At 38.8% G+C, this 16,488-nt stretch overlaps 1 protein-coding gene across 1 annotated transcript in view; it reads right to left on the bottom strand.

The window, feature by feature from the left end:
• The window catches only part of Hmcn1 (hemicentin 1), a 354,052-nt gene that overhangs the window by 65,057 nt on the left and 272,507 nt on the right, over positions 1-16,488 (bottom strand). Inside the window, exons 34-39 of the mRNA XM_055624399.1 lie at positions 15,331-15,609; positions 7,805-8,001; positions 4,326-4,407; positions 2,821-2,957; positions 1,565-1,706; positions 300-444 (exon numbers count right to left, since the gene is read on the bottom strand). Coding sequence (XP_055480374.1) covers positions 300-444; positions 1,565-1,706; positions 2,821-2,957; positions 4,326-4,407; positions 7,805-8,001; positions 15,331-15,609 — 982 coding nt within the window. The remainder of the gene's footprint in view (positions 1-299; positions 445-1,564; positions 1,707-2,820; positions 2,958-4,325; positions 4,408-7,804; positions 8,002-15,330; positions 15,610-16,488) is intronic.

Below are 16,488 nucleotides of genomic sequence, written 5' to 3'. Positions count from 1 at the left end.
AATGTTAAGGACTTGGTAAAATTTACTGCTAGTATTTTTCTGTTTTGGGCTACATATTTATAGAATGCCATTGGGAGAGGGAAAGGTTTGGTGTGAAGGTGTAAATGAAACAAGTTTGTGATCTTGATGAGTTTTAATCATAGGAATTATGCTTGTAAAATACTTAAGTTTGATTCTCATCTGAGGATGAACACATTAATTCTAAACACAATAAGAACCAAATACTTCATTAGAAAAAAATAAGATTCACATTTCAATTTTTCATTACAGTGTTTTTCCCCCCTTTTTAGAACTGTTACCTCGCATGGCTCTCAGCTAGCACAGCTCCATCCTTTCTCCATGTTATCCGTGGGGTTGGCACACCTTCTGCAAGGCATTCCAGTGCAACTGACTTATTTAGGAGAGTGACAAGGCTCTGGGGACCACCACTGATGCTTGGAGGAACTGAACAAGAAACAAACACAATCATCTAGTTAAAACAAATAGCACAGCCTTCCTAAGAATCTGAAGAACTTGAAGTGATTAGCTTTGTCTACACTAACCTAGCTTAGAATAAGTAGATTTAAAGTCTAACTCTTGAAGTCTCACTCACTCTTGAAGACATCCTGCATTTGAAAATAAAGAACAAATGGGGAGAAGGATTTAAATCCCTGATACAGTATGTGAAATCTGGCCCTCTATGATAGAGGCGTGTGTAAATTCAGCTGAATTCTGATGCAAATTAAAGTTGATATTTCTTATTTCTCTTCAGCCAAATAATGGTCAAAGGATGTTAATGCTGGAACAGCTTCACTTTAAATAAAGAACAGAAAGTGGGCTGTTTTAATGAAAAGCACATCTGTGCTTAATCATGCGAGTCTCAGAACAGGCATTTTATTAATCATAGAGTTCATGTGGGAATACAAAGCCTGAACTTTAATTTTAGTATTAGAGATATTAGTCGTGCAGGTCATCCAGTGTGTTGTAAAATTTCTGGGTTAAAATCCAAAGGGACTGTTAAGGATGGAAATCTACATATCTTCCTGAATTTTGGCAAGTTTTGGCATCCAGATATGCACATTTAAGAAAATTACAGTAGTATGGCAGAGTTTAAGAAACTCGCAACACTGTGCATATGTACAGTATGATAGCGAGCCACCACCAAGCAAGGTGAACTAAATGATGGGCTGTTTGTCATGCATAGATGTAGTGTGCTGGTTTCATCTTAGCTGGATGACTGCAGACTATCTGGACCTGCTGATGACTCTGTGTGTTCGTGTGTGTGTGTGTGTGTGTGTGTGTGTGTGTGTGTGTGTGTGCTGGGTGATTGCGGGATATATATGTACACTTGTGTGTGAGTGTCTGTGTGTGTTGTATTTCTCTATGATGGTGTAATATATCTCTAGATCTATATTTCGGAGCTGAATTAATTTGTTACATAGGTCTGAAAGCAGTCCTATATGTTGCTTTTGCAAGTAAATAACATGACCACAAAGATTTATTTAATATGTTCTTGAAAAACATTATCGTCTCTTCTAACACCCTTGGAGAAAATTTCAAATGGTGAAACAGTAATTGGCCTTACCATTTACAGTGAGGAGAAATTCTCTTTTCGTCTTTCCTGCGATGTTACTGGCCACGCAGGTATAATTGGCTGTGTCTCCAAGGTCTGCATTATTAATTTGTAAGTATCTTCCTCCAGATAGGATTCTTACTCGAGGTGTTGCCTGGATTCAAAAAGTAAAACCTATCATCAAAATGTCAGCGAAATATAAATAAAGTGTTATCTTATTTATTTTAAAGGTGTGTGTGTGTGGGTGAGAGAGAGAGAGAGAAAGAGAGAGAGAGAGAGAGATTTGTGTGCATGTGTTTGAGGGTGCTTGTAGAGGTCAGAAGGGGTGCTGGATCTCTGCAGCTTGAGTTGGAGTTGGCTGTGAGGTACCCAGCATGAGTGGCTAGGAACTGAACTTGGGTTCTCAGAGGCAGCAGCAAGCACTCTTAACCACTGTGTAATCTTTCCAGACTCCAGATGCGATTTTTTGACAGCAAAAATAACCGGAATGAACCACAGAGCTTCCATTCAGCAAAGTTTGCTTATGTATTAGCTAAGGTCCCTTCGACTGTCTGAGTGATGCAGGTTAAGTCAAGGGGACAGCGCCTCCAATGTTACAAACAAGAAGGGCAGAGCAGATGATTCAAATCAAGCCTTTCCCAGTCGCTTTTAGGAATATTTTTCTAGAAGCCAGGAACTACCAGAATTAGGGTAATCAAAGCCTTCAAAGTCAGCTTTCATTTGGCTGGAAATGGCTGGTGAGGATCTTGCGTTGATGCTATGTCAGCAGTTAGTTGTCACCCAAGCACAGGGAATGTTGGGAGAAACTTTGGCTATTCTTTGGGGTTCTGATATCAAAAACCTGTCTGTAGGGATATTAGAGCTGTGTCAGGCTGCTCCTGAGGCCAAACTCCAACCAGGGAAACTCAGTAACAGCTTCGTCCTGGAGACGTGTTACACCAGTTCTTTTGTGCTCTTGATGGTTCCTACTCTTTTGGCTTATGACAGCTGAGAGTTTCAATTTTGGACTTCAATCTATAGGCTTCAGGAGACACAACAACGTGTCACTTTCTAGACTCATGAGTTTGAATATCTGCTAATAAGCTAATTGAATATTAGCTTAAATCAACTACTAAGCAAAGGCTACATAGGGAAGCCAGTTGACCAAAGGCCCCTGTGACTGCCTGCGCAGTGGGAGCAGCTAGGAGCTGCTTTGACTACTTCTCAAAGACTCCCCAGCTGCTTTTGTCTTTTAAAAATTAGTCTGTGGAAGTAAGTGGAATGTTTACCTGTAACTGCTCCCCATTTTTGAGCCACATGATCACAGGTGGGGGCACTGCATCTGATTTGCATTCCAAAGTCACCTGTCTGTTTCTTAACACAGTGAAGTCCTGCGATTCATCCATTCCAGCGATGTTAGGAGGCACTAAACATGAGAACACCGTATCAAGCGCATTTGATAAATGGAATGCGAATGACCTATCTGTGTCCAACAATGGTTAAGTTTACCGTATGATAAAAGCATGAACTTCAACTGTTAGTCATTTAATTTATGCTGCATATAATTAACAAATTGGACCTTTATTATTCAGCAATTTCTCATTAGTTAAATAATTAAATCTTACTAACAGAGACATGAATAATAATAAGCACATCACCATCACCATTTGGCAGGTGATAAGGAAATGCAAGCACATGGTTGCTTCAGTCAGCATCCACACTGGAAAATATTTTCCCCTGACTATTAAAAAATTATAAAATCAGGAGATGCCCTCGTAATATGAAGAACCCTGTCTATTCTTCTTGACATGCAGACATATTTCTCAATAACTCATAGTTTTGGGTTTACTTAGGTAGGTCTAAATTTTGAGTAGGGAAATCCAGGATACTTCAGTTCCAGACTGAATCTATATTGGTTTGGTAAAAAAAAAAAAAAAAAAAAAAAAAAAATCTTTTAAGTTTTCAAACAACCCTACTATGAAGAGTGATTTTAATTTTTATATAAAATAATATTCAAAAGGACTTAGTTAATACAAACTTTATGAAAAGTAACAAGGCAGTTATTTGCAAAATCTTTAAGAGTATATAATATGTATATGCCTGCATGTGCAAATAATTATACTACAGAAAAATTTAAAATAAAGGGAATAGGCTAATGTATTCTCAATGTAGATAAAAAGGCAGAAACTGCCTAAAGATCCCCAAACAGGGAGTAAGATATAGAGCAACATGCAATCTTAAAAATGATGCTATAAAATATATTTGTTAACATAAAAATATTCATCACACCATTAGGTGAGTCATAAAGCAAATTAAGTTCTGTGTTCTTTATTATCACTTTTTTGATATTTAGGATCATCCTGTTTCCCTAGCCAATGGCAAACTCTAGGTTTAAGCAATCTTCCTTCCTCAGCTTCTCTTGAAGCTGGGACTAGAGATGTATGCTACTGTGTCTAATTATGATCACATTTTCTTCAGTAAAATGTTGACATGAAGAAAAAAACATTGTATTCTTGTGTGGTAAGACTAAGGATTATTTTTATTCTTTTCATTCTTATAGTTTATGTTCCATTATTTTTAAATCAACAAGTTTGAATTGTGTGAAAACAAGACAGTAACTCAAAACTCCACTGAACTACATCCCAGATAGCACATAAGTTATTAATTGTAACAATAAATTTTGTAAAAATATATATTCATCAATTTATAGACATATGATGTTTTGTGAAATGTCAAGATCATCTCTACTATGGTTTCTAACCAGGTTAGATCAAACATAAATCACCAAATTTACCATGTACTCTCACTAAATATTCTTTATCAGCATCTCCTGCAGGACTGGATGCCAGACAGGTATATCTTCCTGTATCCTCCACCTACAAAACCCAAACAAACAAAGTGTACAGTGAGTGTTACTACTTTGTTGATGGAAATAAGAATGCATTAGAACTAATAAGGCTACCATATAAGGCAAAATAGCATGAGGCAGTGCCACAGATAAAGCAAACTTTATCACTGTGGTTAGTGTTTTGATAGTGCGCATTGGTTGACATCTCTGTTATGTATAAAACTATATTTAAAGGAGCTTTAGAAATTGTTATAAGGATATCAAAAAGGCATATACAAATACATAGCTATGCATGTTTATAAAAGGTCTAATATCAAATATGTTAGCTCAGATGATCAATATTTAATTTGAAGAAATAATGTTCACAGGTTCAAGTTGTAGACCATAAGCTTGACTTACATTCTTTCTGAAGAAAATGTAGTATATTTATAAAAGCAGCTGATAAACAGAGCACCAGATTACTAAACCAAGCAAACTCATACCACATCACGACTCTGTGTTTGAGATATATGGTGACAGAACATTGTTTGACAGCAGAACTTGTTTGACTGAAACCCAAGCCACTTGCTTAAAAATCCTCATCTGTATGTTTGACATTATACCAACACCATGTCTGGAGACATTATCCTGGTAAACAGGTGACCCTACTATTAACAAAAACGTTTTATAAAAGTAAGAAAGCCATCTCATTTATTTTACTACTTGAATATTTTCAGAATATTGGTATTTAAAAAAATTCATATATTCAAAATTGACTTTACAGGTTATGAAAAGATTTTTGTTAGGCTGCACAAATTCCCTTAAAAGATTTAAGACTAGAGTGTTTGAAAAACGTTTAAAAACACTGTAGACAAATGTCCACATAAGCCTTTGATTAAGAATTAGAAAATGGAGGTCTGGGGGAGACAGTTCAGTGGGGAAGAGCTATGAAAGCTATGAAAGCATGAGGGCCCAGGTTCAGATGCCCAGCAGCTATTTAAAGAGACACACATGGCCACATGTGCCTGTAACCTCATCACTGGGGAGATGAGCTACGGGGATCATGAGATCTCTGTGGTCAGCCACCCTAGCCAAAAAGCAAGCTTCTAGCTCAGCAACAGAGACCGTATCAAAACAATAAGGTGGACAGAGTGAGAGGGGCACACTGAACATCTTGCTCTGGCCTCCGCATGCTCTGTACACTCCCATGCATATATCACACACACACAGACACACTGTGTGCATGTGTGCGCGCGCACACACTGATCCTTTACTAGAGGATGACATTTGATTTCCTCATCATCTCTTTCAAACCTCTAACTCACTCTTCAGCCACTACCACCATCTTTTCTATTTCCCCTCATGAGTGAGAGGTGACAAAAGTTCTACCAGAAGGCCAACAATTAACCAGGGCCCAGAAGGGCCTGTGGAGTCTGAAGCACCAACCTGGGTCCTCTACATATATGTAGCCGATGGGCAGCTTAGGCTCCTTGTGGGATCAGTAGTTAGGGGAGTATGGGACATCTCTGACATGGACTATGTTGCCTGCTGTTTTGATCACTTCCCCCTGATGGGACTGCCTTACCAGAGCACAGGGGAAAAAGACAAACTCAGTCCTCATGTGAATAGATGAGCTGGGATTTATGGGTAGGGGGGGCTCCCCTATTCTGGGGAATAAGGAAGGGGGGATTTGGCTAGGAGGAGAGAAGAGAGGAGCCTATGGCAGAGATGTAAATTGAATTTTTAAAAAACCCTCTAATTTTTCTCTGTCAACCCTTGTTCATTCCAGATTGATGAAATTGCCTTCATTTGTCTTCAGTTTGCCAAACTTGAAGCATCATTGGCAACTACTCACATTTTACTTCCACCAGGAAATATTTCCTAACAACTTGTTTCCTTCTGCATACCAGAGTCATTACTTATAGTTACAGTTTTATATGTGCTCTGCTGATAAGTTTGAAAAGTGATAATTAAGTAGCCGTTCTTTGACTTTGGAGAGCTACTGACATTCTCTGTGCTTCGGGAGAAGAAAGTACAGTGACAAAGCTGGATAGATGTATTTGATTATAGGGTGGGATCTCTTTAGTTTACAATGGGAGATAATTCAGGAAACCAATGTCTATACCATTCAATTCAGAATTTGCTAAGCAGCCATTATATGCCAGGCATAATGCATATAGCTGAGCAATACATCAAAAGACAACGGTCGGACAGTCGTAAATACTGTGATAGGTGTGCATGCAATGCCACAGTAACACAACATGAGCAGCAGAAGCAGGGGCAAGCTTGAGCCTTGGGCATGTTTCATTTTCCATCTCGCTGCTGTTTCCTGTGGTTGGCTTTGTTCACATCTGGTGGTATCGTGCATGAAATTTTATTTCCTTGAGAGGGAGGGAAAGTTCTTGAAGGGTTTTTAATTCAGTGTATAGTTTGAAAGCTTAAGCTGACCATTCTGGGTTCCTGCTATGTCTGGAAAGAAAAGAGGAGAAGACATGTGCACCACGACACTGACTGTGAGCTGTCCTGAGGTCTGCTGGCTCCATTACTTACTTACTGTGAATTAACCTGCATGTCTTTCAAGATAAATCTTGTTGTTCTAGGTCATAGAGAATGAGGATTATAACAGTAGCAGTAACAAGATTTTAATTCTTTTATCTAATTTTTGTTGTTACATAACATACTCCTACGGCAACCAACACCAATATATCATGCCCCATCATCTTTTGGACCCCAAGAATATTCAACTTATGTTATTAATTATTAATATTATTATTCTCATCATTCTTAGTACTGCTGTTATTTTTTTCTAAAGTCTACAAATGAGGACATTAAGGCACTGAGGAAGAATTGTGTAATATAATGTTTGCCTTTATTATTAAGGGAAAATATTTACATATATCCCAGACTTATGTTTAATATGTTCATATTTCAGATCAATTCCTTTAAACATAAGCCAGAATAACCACCCAATTTCACTGAAAGGTCCTTGCCTAACACTGTTTTTCCAGCTTTCCATGTTAGCTAATTCTTTTTGGGAATCAAAAGTGCTCTCTGAAATCTCACACATTATAAGTTGGAATGCTTTCTGCTACGTAGTCAAGAACTACATAGGAAAAAGTGAGAGCTTTAGGAAACATGTTAACACATGGAGTTTTGAAAACACACTTAAGATAATGAGAGGGTATCTTGCTTCATTTGAAATGCCATGTTAGATTCTACATCTTTCTCCCACTTATTTCCCTAGTCATAGATATCAAAGAGGCAATCTACCATTTGTAAATAGAGGTAGATAATAATGTAGATACTAGTGATGTATTCAGATGCACAGATATAATTATGCAATAGCATTTATTTATTTATTTATTTATTTATTTATTTATTTATTTATTTATTAGGGAATAAGAAGCTAAAATAGATAAAATAATTGTGTGAATGGTGACACTCACTTGAGCCCTGGACACTCGAAGAATGGCTCCTCCTTCTAGAGTCTGTACTTGATCTGTCTGTGGAAAGGGCCGGCCATCTTTCATCCAGGAAACTTTTGGGACAGGGATTCCAGAAGCAATGCAGGACAGTTCAAGTGGGTTATTCACAATTACGGACACCTCTCCAGGTCCTTCAGATCCATTGATGTGAGGTGGTTCTAATGAAATGGAAACAGACAACAGAAAAAGAAACTTGTTTTATAAATGAGGGCATCAGGGCAATGATGAAGAATCTTTGTAATATAAAGTTTGGTTTTATTATTAACATGAAAAATATTTACAACAATATATCACATATATATGTGTATACATATATATGTGTGTGTATATACACATATATAAAACATGTTCATATTTCAGATCACTTTCTTTAAACTGATCTGATTTTAAAAGCTTGAAAAGAAAAATCCAACTCAAATTTACATTCCTATCACATAACACATTTAGAATATAGAGACTAAAATGATCATTCCTAGATGGTCTTAGTTCCTCTCACTGGCAAGAGTTCAAAACACTGGGGATAGTGATTTCTGCACAGAACACATTTGTTATGTCTAGACAGGAGTAGCTTTCTCTTTTACTATTTATACTTCTAAAATTACCTTCCTCCAGAGAAAGTTAAAGAATCTAAACACTGGGAAGGAACATTAATGATCCTTGGCTCAACTACTTCTAAATTTAATCCTTTTAAAATGGAATTTTCTTACAGTGAGCAGTGAAAATTTTCGGGGAAAAATTTGTAGTTCAGGCTATAGGCTATGGGGTCAGAAGGGAGTCAAAGTGGATGTTGGACAGCTCCAACAGTGAGCTGAGGGCTTTTGTCTTTGTTTTTGTTTTAAACAAGGAACATAGTTTAGAATCTGACTCATAAAACCGCATCTGATGTCTGACTGAGTCTGAACTGAGCACAAGGGTTGTTAGCTCAGGAGAACTGGACAAAACCTCAAAAAGAGGACAAGAGTCATAGGACACCACATAGCATAACTGGATGTTCCACATTTCTTTTAAACTTACCTATGTTTTATTTTAAATTAAATGCTTTGCAAAAAGAAGCAGCCACTACAACTTCTATTGTAACATTTTACATTATTGCTGGAATTTACTTTTTAAAAAAATTAATTTATTTTTTATTTATTACAATTTATTCACTTTGTATCCCAGCTGTAGCCCCTCTGTCATCCCCTCCCAATCCCACCCTTCTTTCCTCTTCTCCCCTGCCCTCCCCTAGTCCACTGATAGGGGAGGTCCTCCCCTTCCTCTTACCCTAGCTTATCAGGTCTCTTCAAGGCTGGCTGCATTGTCTTCTTCTGTGGACTGGTAAGGCTGCTCAACCTCTCCCTCCCCCATCAGGGAGAAGTGATCAAAGAGCGAGTCACTGAGTTTATATCAGAGACAGCCCCTGTTCCCATTACTCGGGAACCCACTTGGACACTGATCTGTGCAGGGGTTCTAGGTAATATCCATGAATGGTCCTTGGTTGGACCAAGGGTCTCAGAAGAGACCCTGGGCACAGATATTTTGGTTCTGTTGTTCTCCTTCTGGAGCTCCTGTCCTCTCCAGGTTTTTCATCTCCTCCTTCTTTCATAAGATTCCCTACACTCTGCCCAAAGTTTGGCTATGAGTCTCAGCATCTGGAATTTCCTTTTAAAACTTTTGTTAACTCTCGTTTTCCTATTTAGTAAAAGACAACACAGCAAATCTATCCCCCCCCTCTCTCTCTCTCTCTCTCGTCTCCAAGTAGAAAGTTTGTGTGTCTTAAGCATTATGCCAGAGGTCCACTTCAGCCCATCTGACATATGACTGTTAAATATATATTTTACATGCCTTATAAGTCTGAAATATGGTTTCCCAATTGAAAGATTATAATGGCTCCACATGGCTAACTGAATTAAACAAAATTCTATCTCTAAAGCTTGTAACATTATCTCCTTTAACATACTCACATGAGACCAAGACTTCAAATTAGACTTCAAATGGCCGTGTCCTTTAATGCTTCTCACAGTTCACACCACCCATTGCCTGAGCTTGGTTACGTATCATCAAGGTTCTATGAGTGATAGGAAGCTTCCTTATAGAAACCAAATCCTGTTTTGTAACTCTCTACTTCCTTTAAACACCGAATAGGTTGGTTGTAAGAGGTGAAAGCATTAATTTGGCTCTTCATTAAACTACAATCGATTTTTCATTATTTATTCTTATTTATTATTTGCTACATGCCAGTCATGCAGACAGAAAGATTCATTAGGTATCTCTTCACTCTCAAAATTATGGTCCCTAGCTTAGGGCAGCAGCAAGAGCAGCATGGTTCCTGCTGCTTCAACCTCTGGTCTCCAGTTCTTACCTATGTTAGCTGAAGGCCAACGATTTCACTTTGTATTTGCCCTACATGTGTTATACTCAGGGAAGATGGGGAATTACCTCAACTTTGAGCCTTCAAAAATTTGTATTTACTGTCTAAATCCCAGTTTTGAGCACTAAAATAATAAATACCATTATCAACCAAACAGCTCCATTTCTATGTTTCATAAAAACACTCCAAATTGAGCTGACACTCAGACCACGTTTTTGGTTTCTTTTCCAATATCTCTTGCACTTGTGTGATGGATCTACTAATAATTTAGTCACATAGTCTGGAAATTAAAGTTTATCCTTGAGTCTCCTCCTCATGAACTCCATATTCAAAACCCAGAACTAAGCTGAAATAATTTGCAATTATTTATAAAAAACATAAAATTTATATTTCCATCACTATAATGTGAGCCACGATACTGTTCATAAAGCCAGAGCATCTTCCTTTCTTCTTGTATGTATCTCCTGCTCATCCTTTTCATCACCACCATCACCATCATCACCATTACTATTATCATTGTAAAACTATGTCTTAACTGCCCTGTGCAGCTCTTGTGACCTTTGTTTTTAATATAACATTTTACATTTATTCTTTGCAAGTTTCTTACATGCATGAAATATATTTTGATTGAATTTGACCACCCCCCTTCCCGCTCCTTCAGGGCCTCTTCCCCTTTTCCTTCTAACTTCATTCCCTTTCTTTTATTTATATATATTCCACTGAGTCCAATCAATAGTGCCCATACATGGGTGTGGGGACATCCATTGGAACATGATTATTCCATCAGGGACCATGACCCTGAAGAAAACTGACTTTGGCTTCCCCCTGAAGCCATCACCTGTCAATAGCTCCTCCGTTACAGGAGGAGCTCACAAGACTTTCCTCTATCCATGTTGACTGGCATTATCTTGTGCAGGCAGCCACAGCTGCCACGTGCTTGAAATGGTCCAGAACCCAATGTTCGCCCCAGCTATCTCCACCCTCTGGCTTGTATGATCTTTTAATAACTCTTCCATGATTTTATAAGCCTGTGGGGAGGTGACATGACATAGACGTCCCACTTATCTACACAGTATTAGTTAACTCTTAATCGCTTCTAAGTAACCCCAGTTTCATAAGGGTTTGTGAAGGGGTAAAAATTATATCTCTTAACCGATTCAGCACGTGTTAGATGGAACAGTATGTGGTACTGTTGACCAGTGAAGTCTGAGCTTTATGTGGAGCTTTTAAGAAAGTCTACAGAGAGCCAACTCCTTGGCCATAGACTTTTTCTCTTTGTCCTGCTCTAGTCAGGGCTGAGTTCTGCTGGAGGTTAAGGGGGATTTGCAAGATCACTGACTGACCATGACACGAGCATCAAGAGAAGAGCCAACATCCAAACTGGCCAGTCAGGGCAACAACGGTCACTCTCCCAACATCTCACTAAATGAGAAAAGCACATGTTCTTAGGACCGAGGCTGTCACTCAGGGACAGAGGGCTTGCCTAGCATGCTCAAGGCCCTGGGTTCACCTCTGCATCACAGAAACAAGTTCAGATCTTGTTAAAAGCCAGAAAAAAATCTTAAGCAAGAAATATTAGGCTCAGACGTAATTCTGAAAACTCATTCTAGTGACAGAATGAAGAATGAATTAAGGAAGCTGTTGTGCTCATGCTGGCCTGAAAAATGACAACCCTGGTCCGGGATGTGTGACCACATTCACATTGTTTGTAACAACCAATACCACAGTTCCTAAGAGCACACTGCTCTCAGAATCCATTGTTGACTTTTCTCTTTACAGCCAGACTGCTCTTTACAAGTCAAAGAAAATTGTTATTATGTTGTGCTCACTACACCTTGTAACAACTTCTCATTTCTAGAGGATAAAACCGGACCGTTCTTTCAGGATTAACTCACACACACACACACATTTGGATTTTATTTAATTTATTTAGTTCGAGAATTTTTTACAAGCATATAATGCGTTTTGATTCAATGAGCCCTATTCCCTCCCCTCTAATTTCTTCTGTGCCCACACTGCATCATTGAACTCCCAATTTCATGTGCCTTGCTGAGCTGCACCCACTCAGAATCTGCCTCTCTGTGCACAGGTTAAAGGCAGTCTACTGCAGCACTGGTAGACCCCCAGGGGCCGCGTCCCCGAAGAACACTGACTTTCTTTTCCCCATCAGCCATTAGTTGCCAATAGCACCTCAGCCAGGAGTTGGAACTTCTTGAGTCTCTCCCCTACCCATTGCTGGATTTTGTCAGGCTTGATCTTGTGCAGGTCTTATGCATAAGGCCACAAACGTTGTAAGATCATGTGTGCAATGGCCTTGCACACAGTCCAGCAAATACTGTTTTTCTGCAGATGTTCCCTGCCTCTGGCTCCTCCAGTCTGTCGGACCCCTCTTCTGTGATGATGCCTGAAGGTTTTGGGAAGGATGTGATATAGCTGTCCCATTTAGACCTAACAACTGCAAGGTCTCTGCTTCTCTGCATGGTGTGCTTCTCTGCATTAATCACCTTCTACTGCAAGAAGAAGCTCCTCTTAGGAGGGCTGAGAAGTGCAATGCTGTGAAAACTTCACAATTTGTCATGACATCCTGGGCCCTGCTCCGCTCAGAGTTTCACAGTGTTGGATGCTCTCTCTCGCTTTCTGTGTTCTAGCCACTCGGTACTTTTGCAAAGCCACTAATCAATCCTGACACCTCCCACCACTGGCAGAGAGTTGACTGTAGCTGTTCCCCAAATGGAGACGTTTGCAAGCTGAATAGTGGTTCCACGAGAAAAGCTTTTCAGAGCTTAATGGGATTAGTTTTCAGCACATGGTGAGACACTTCTCATCTTTCTGTTTCCTGGAAGCATTATCCTATAAACTCGTCATCCTGGAGGGCTGCCTTTGTACCTCACCCCAGCAGCAGCATTGCTGGTCTTTCCTTTATTTGCTGCAATAATGTGTCTGTCTATGTTTCTGCTTCTGGATTCTCTCTCCACTGTCACATGCAGACCAGGCTCTTGTGTTTTCAGGCCTCGATGTACACAACATCTTCTTCAATCCGTTCTTCATTCTCACCAGAGGGATTTTTTTTTTCAGAAGAGGCATCTGGAGATAACTTAGCATTATTCTTGACTTTTAATGAGTCTAATACCCCTGGAGTTCTGTCAAGGCTCTGTACAGAAGGCCCTTCTCCTCACCTGGCCTCATTTCACCCACTCATGCTCAGTTTCCATGAGTACAAACTCACAATTAGGATCTATCACCTACAGGTTAAGCAGGCAAAAATCTTCAACTCACCCTCTCTCCTACAGCCCACCATTCCAGGCTCAGATGGATTTAAGGGAAGATCTACTTTGGAACTCACTGCCCTACAGATTGTTATGTTAGCCACTCTACCTTCATCACACCAATACAACAACAACACAACAACAACAAGAGCAAAACATTAGGTCTTCAGTTTCTTTGTCTCCTACTCCATATGTAGGAACTAGGGGCTGAATTCAAATCTTTTCCATTGGATGATAATTCAATTGCCTGAAATTCAATGATTACATAGTAGGCCTTCCCAATTGGCATAGGGAAACATGCCCAGCACATAATGTGCATACAACAATTAATATTTAATATGTAAGCGATGAAGAGCTATGTCATATTATTTCATCCATTGTTATTCATGCTGATAAACTAATGGGTAGGGATTTGTAGCCTGCTCATCTCATTTATACAATTCCCAGTTTTGTGTTGTTTTATATGTGTCTAAATAGCCTAGAAAAAAAACTTCTTCTGCCCCCACCTTTCTTCCGATTTGAGGACTCAGATACACCAGAAAGAACTTCTCATTTGGTTTACTAGAATATTGTTCTTCCTCCCTCTACGGATAAAACTCCCATTAGCACAGCTCAGAAGCACGTAGTTTGGTTTCAGTTCAACCCAACAAACACACACCAGGAATTCCTGGTGTGTCACACATCATACTGAGCACTAGGCCCCAGCAGTAAGTAAGATGAGTGCCGCACTCGCCCTCATAAAACTTAACTGGGGATAGAGACAACTTTTAAAGTAACATAAATAATTGAATTTTAATAGGTGTTCTGAGAAAGATTACAGAGCACCCTGAAAACATATGTGAGGCCTTTATAACCAAGATTCCTGCCAAAAAAATATTTTTTTTGCTCTTCTCAGTAGGGGGCATATCTGTTCTGTGAAAAGAGTATGGCAGTTCCCCAACAGCATAGTGAGAGGAAAACCTCAAAAAGTCTTTACTATCATAATAGGTAATTTCATTTATCCTTTTTTTTTTTTTTTTTGGTCCACTGTCAAGATGTTTGTTACAGAGAAAAATTTGTCTTTATGCTCGTTTTTGCTGGTAAAATGTTGTTGAACTATAAACTTAAAATATTTACTTTCAATGTACCTAAGAGTAATAGGAACTTCTACTCAAAGTGACTGTTTTGACCGTAATCTTAAAATTAGATAATCTAAGATTGTTTGGGATAATGGTATAAACATTATCTTCCTTTATCCAACTTCCATTCAAATGTGTTTTAAATTCTTAGAAAAAGTTAAAAAAAAATCATCTATTAGGGCCTGGCCAGAGAGGTCAGTAGGTGAAGCTCTGGCCCAGAACCTATGTAAAACCTGTGTAGGCATGGCGGCCACCTGGAATTATAACTCTCGGGAGGCAAGAGTCAGGGGCCCCTGAGGCAAGATGGCCATCGAGACTCTAGGTCCAGAGAAAGATGCTGCCTGAGAAAAAGAGTGGGGAACAATCAAAGGCAATAACTCCTGGTCTCTGCATGGATACACGGTGCCTCCATCCACATGTGCACACACATGTGCACACACACATGTATGTGCACACACACAAACTCATGCCCATGAAAAGGTCTGATAAAAATAGGAGATTATGCTTTTTCGATGAATAATATCTTAGGCATAGGAGTTTTTTTTTTTTTAAATATATATCTTTCCAATTGTAGAGAAAACCTACAATTCAAGTTTAACATGTTTAGATGAATTTAGGTGAATTATAGAGCAGAAATGGAAATTCATTAAAGTTTGTCTGGTAAAGAATGATTCTAAGAATTATACTCATTATTCAAGTCTTGATTATCCCTGAATTCTCAAGTACTCTGTACTTATCAGAATGACTACGTACCTAGAACTTTCAGGACAAAATGCTTGCTGACTTCTCCAGCTTCATTTGAGGCACTGCAGGTGTATCTCCCAGAATCCTCAGTTTCTGTCTTGATGAGCTGAAGCACCATCCCTTGAGTGCCGATGGTCAGGTGAGCATCAAGCAGCAGAGGCTGGCCATCTCTGAGCCAGGACACACTAGGAGTTGGGGTTCCATCTGTAAAGCACGTCATAGAAGTAGAACTGCCTTTGACGATGGTGATTTCCTCTGTCCCCATTGCATTGTCCATATTTGGTGGCACTACACAGAAAATAAATCAGGTAAAATTTAGACATCTATTATAATTTGAAATGAACTTAAGTAACAGTACTTAAATAGTTCAATGCTATTTTTACATTCAATGAAACAACGTATTTAAAATAGTGTAGAGTAAATTGATCACTTTATTGTAAACCTATTTATTGGTTAGGCCAATTAGTATAATCATTCACAGATCAGTAAAGAATTCTCAACGTGTATTATATCTTGGTTACATTTTCAACTTTCTAGCATTGTCTCTTTTATTTGTTATGATGCTATAAGCAGTTCTTATAATAATCCAATAGTACACTTCCAACGACTATATGGAGAATGCAGTAATCGAATCAATTATATATATATACCACAGATTGCAGTTCTTAGAGTTCTTCTGAGATTACAGATTGAGAAATGTGAACCAGCAATCCACAGTATCTCATAAATGCAAATGCATCTATTTAAATTTTCTATATCTAAATAAACTGCTAATATTACTAGAAAATGAGTTTAATGTGTGTGTGTGTGTGTGTGTGTGTGTGTGTGTGTGTGTGTATGCATGTACACATGTGTGTATGAATCAAAAATCCTCTGTCTGGATTGAAATTCTATTTTGAAAACTTTAGTTCTGTTTGTTTATCATGGAATACACATGAAGCCAGAATACTGACCCAGGGAGTGTCTTAAGGGAGGAAGGATAGTGCAGAAGGAAAACACTGAGGATGGAATGACTTGGGTAGGAAGGGAGACAGGGGATGGGGAGATGAAAGTAATTGCTGAGGTAGATCAACCAAAATGAAAAAGTTATACAAAAACCTACTATCATATAACCCAAATTCACACACACACACACACACACACACACACACACACACACACACACAC

Source organism: Psammomys obesus, unplaced genomic scaffold, assembly GCF_907164565.1.
Source record: "Psammomys obesus unplaced genomic scaffold, mPsaObe1.curated_primary_1811, whole genome shotgun sequence".
NCBI classification, from domain to species: Eukaryota; Metazoa; Chordata; class Mammalia; order Rodentia; family Muridae; genus Psammomys; species Psammomys obesus.
This window is presented reverse-complemented; position numbering and strand designations above follow the sequence as displayed.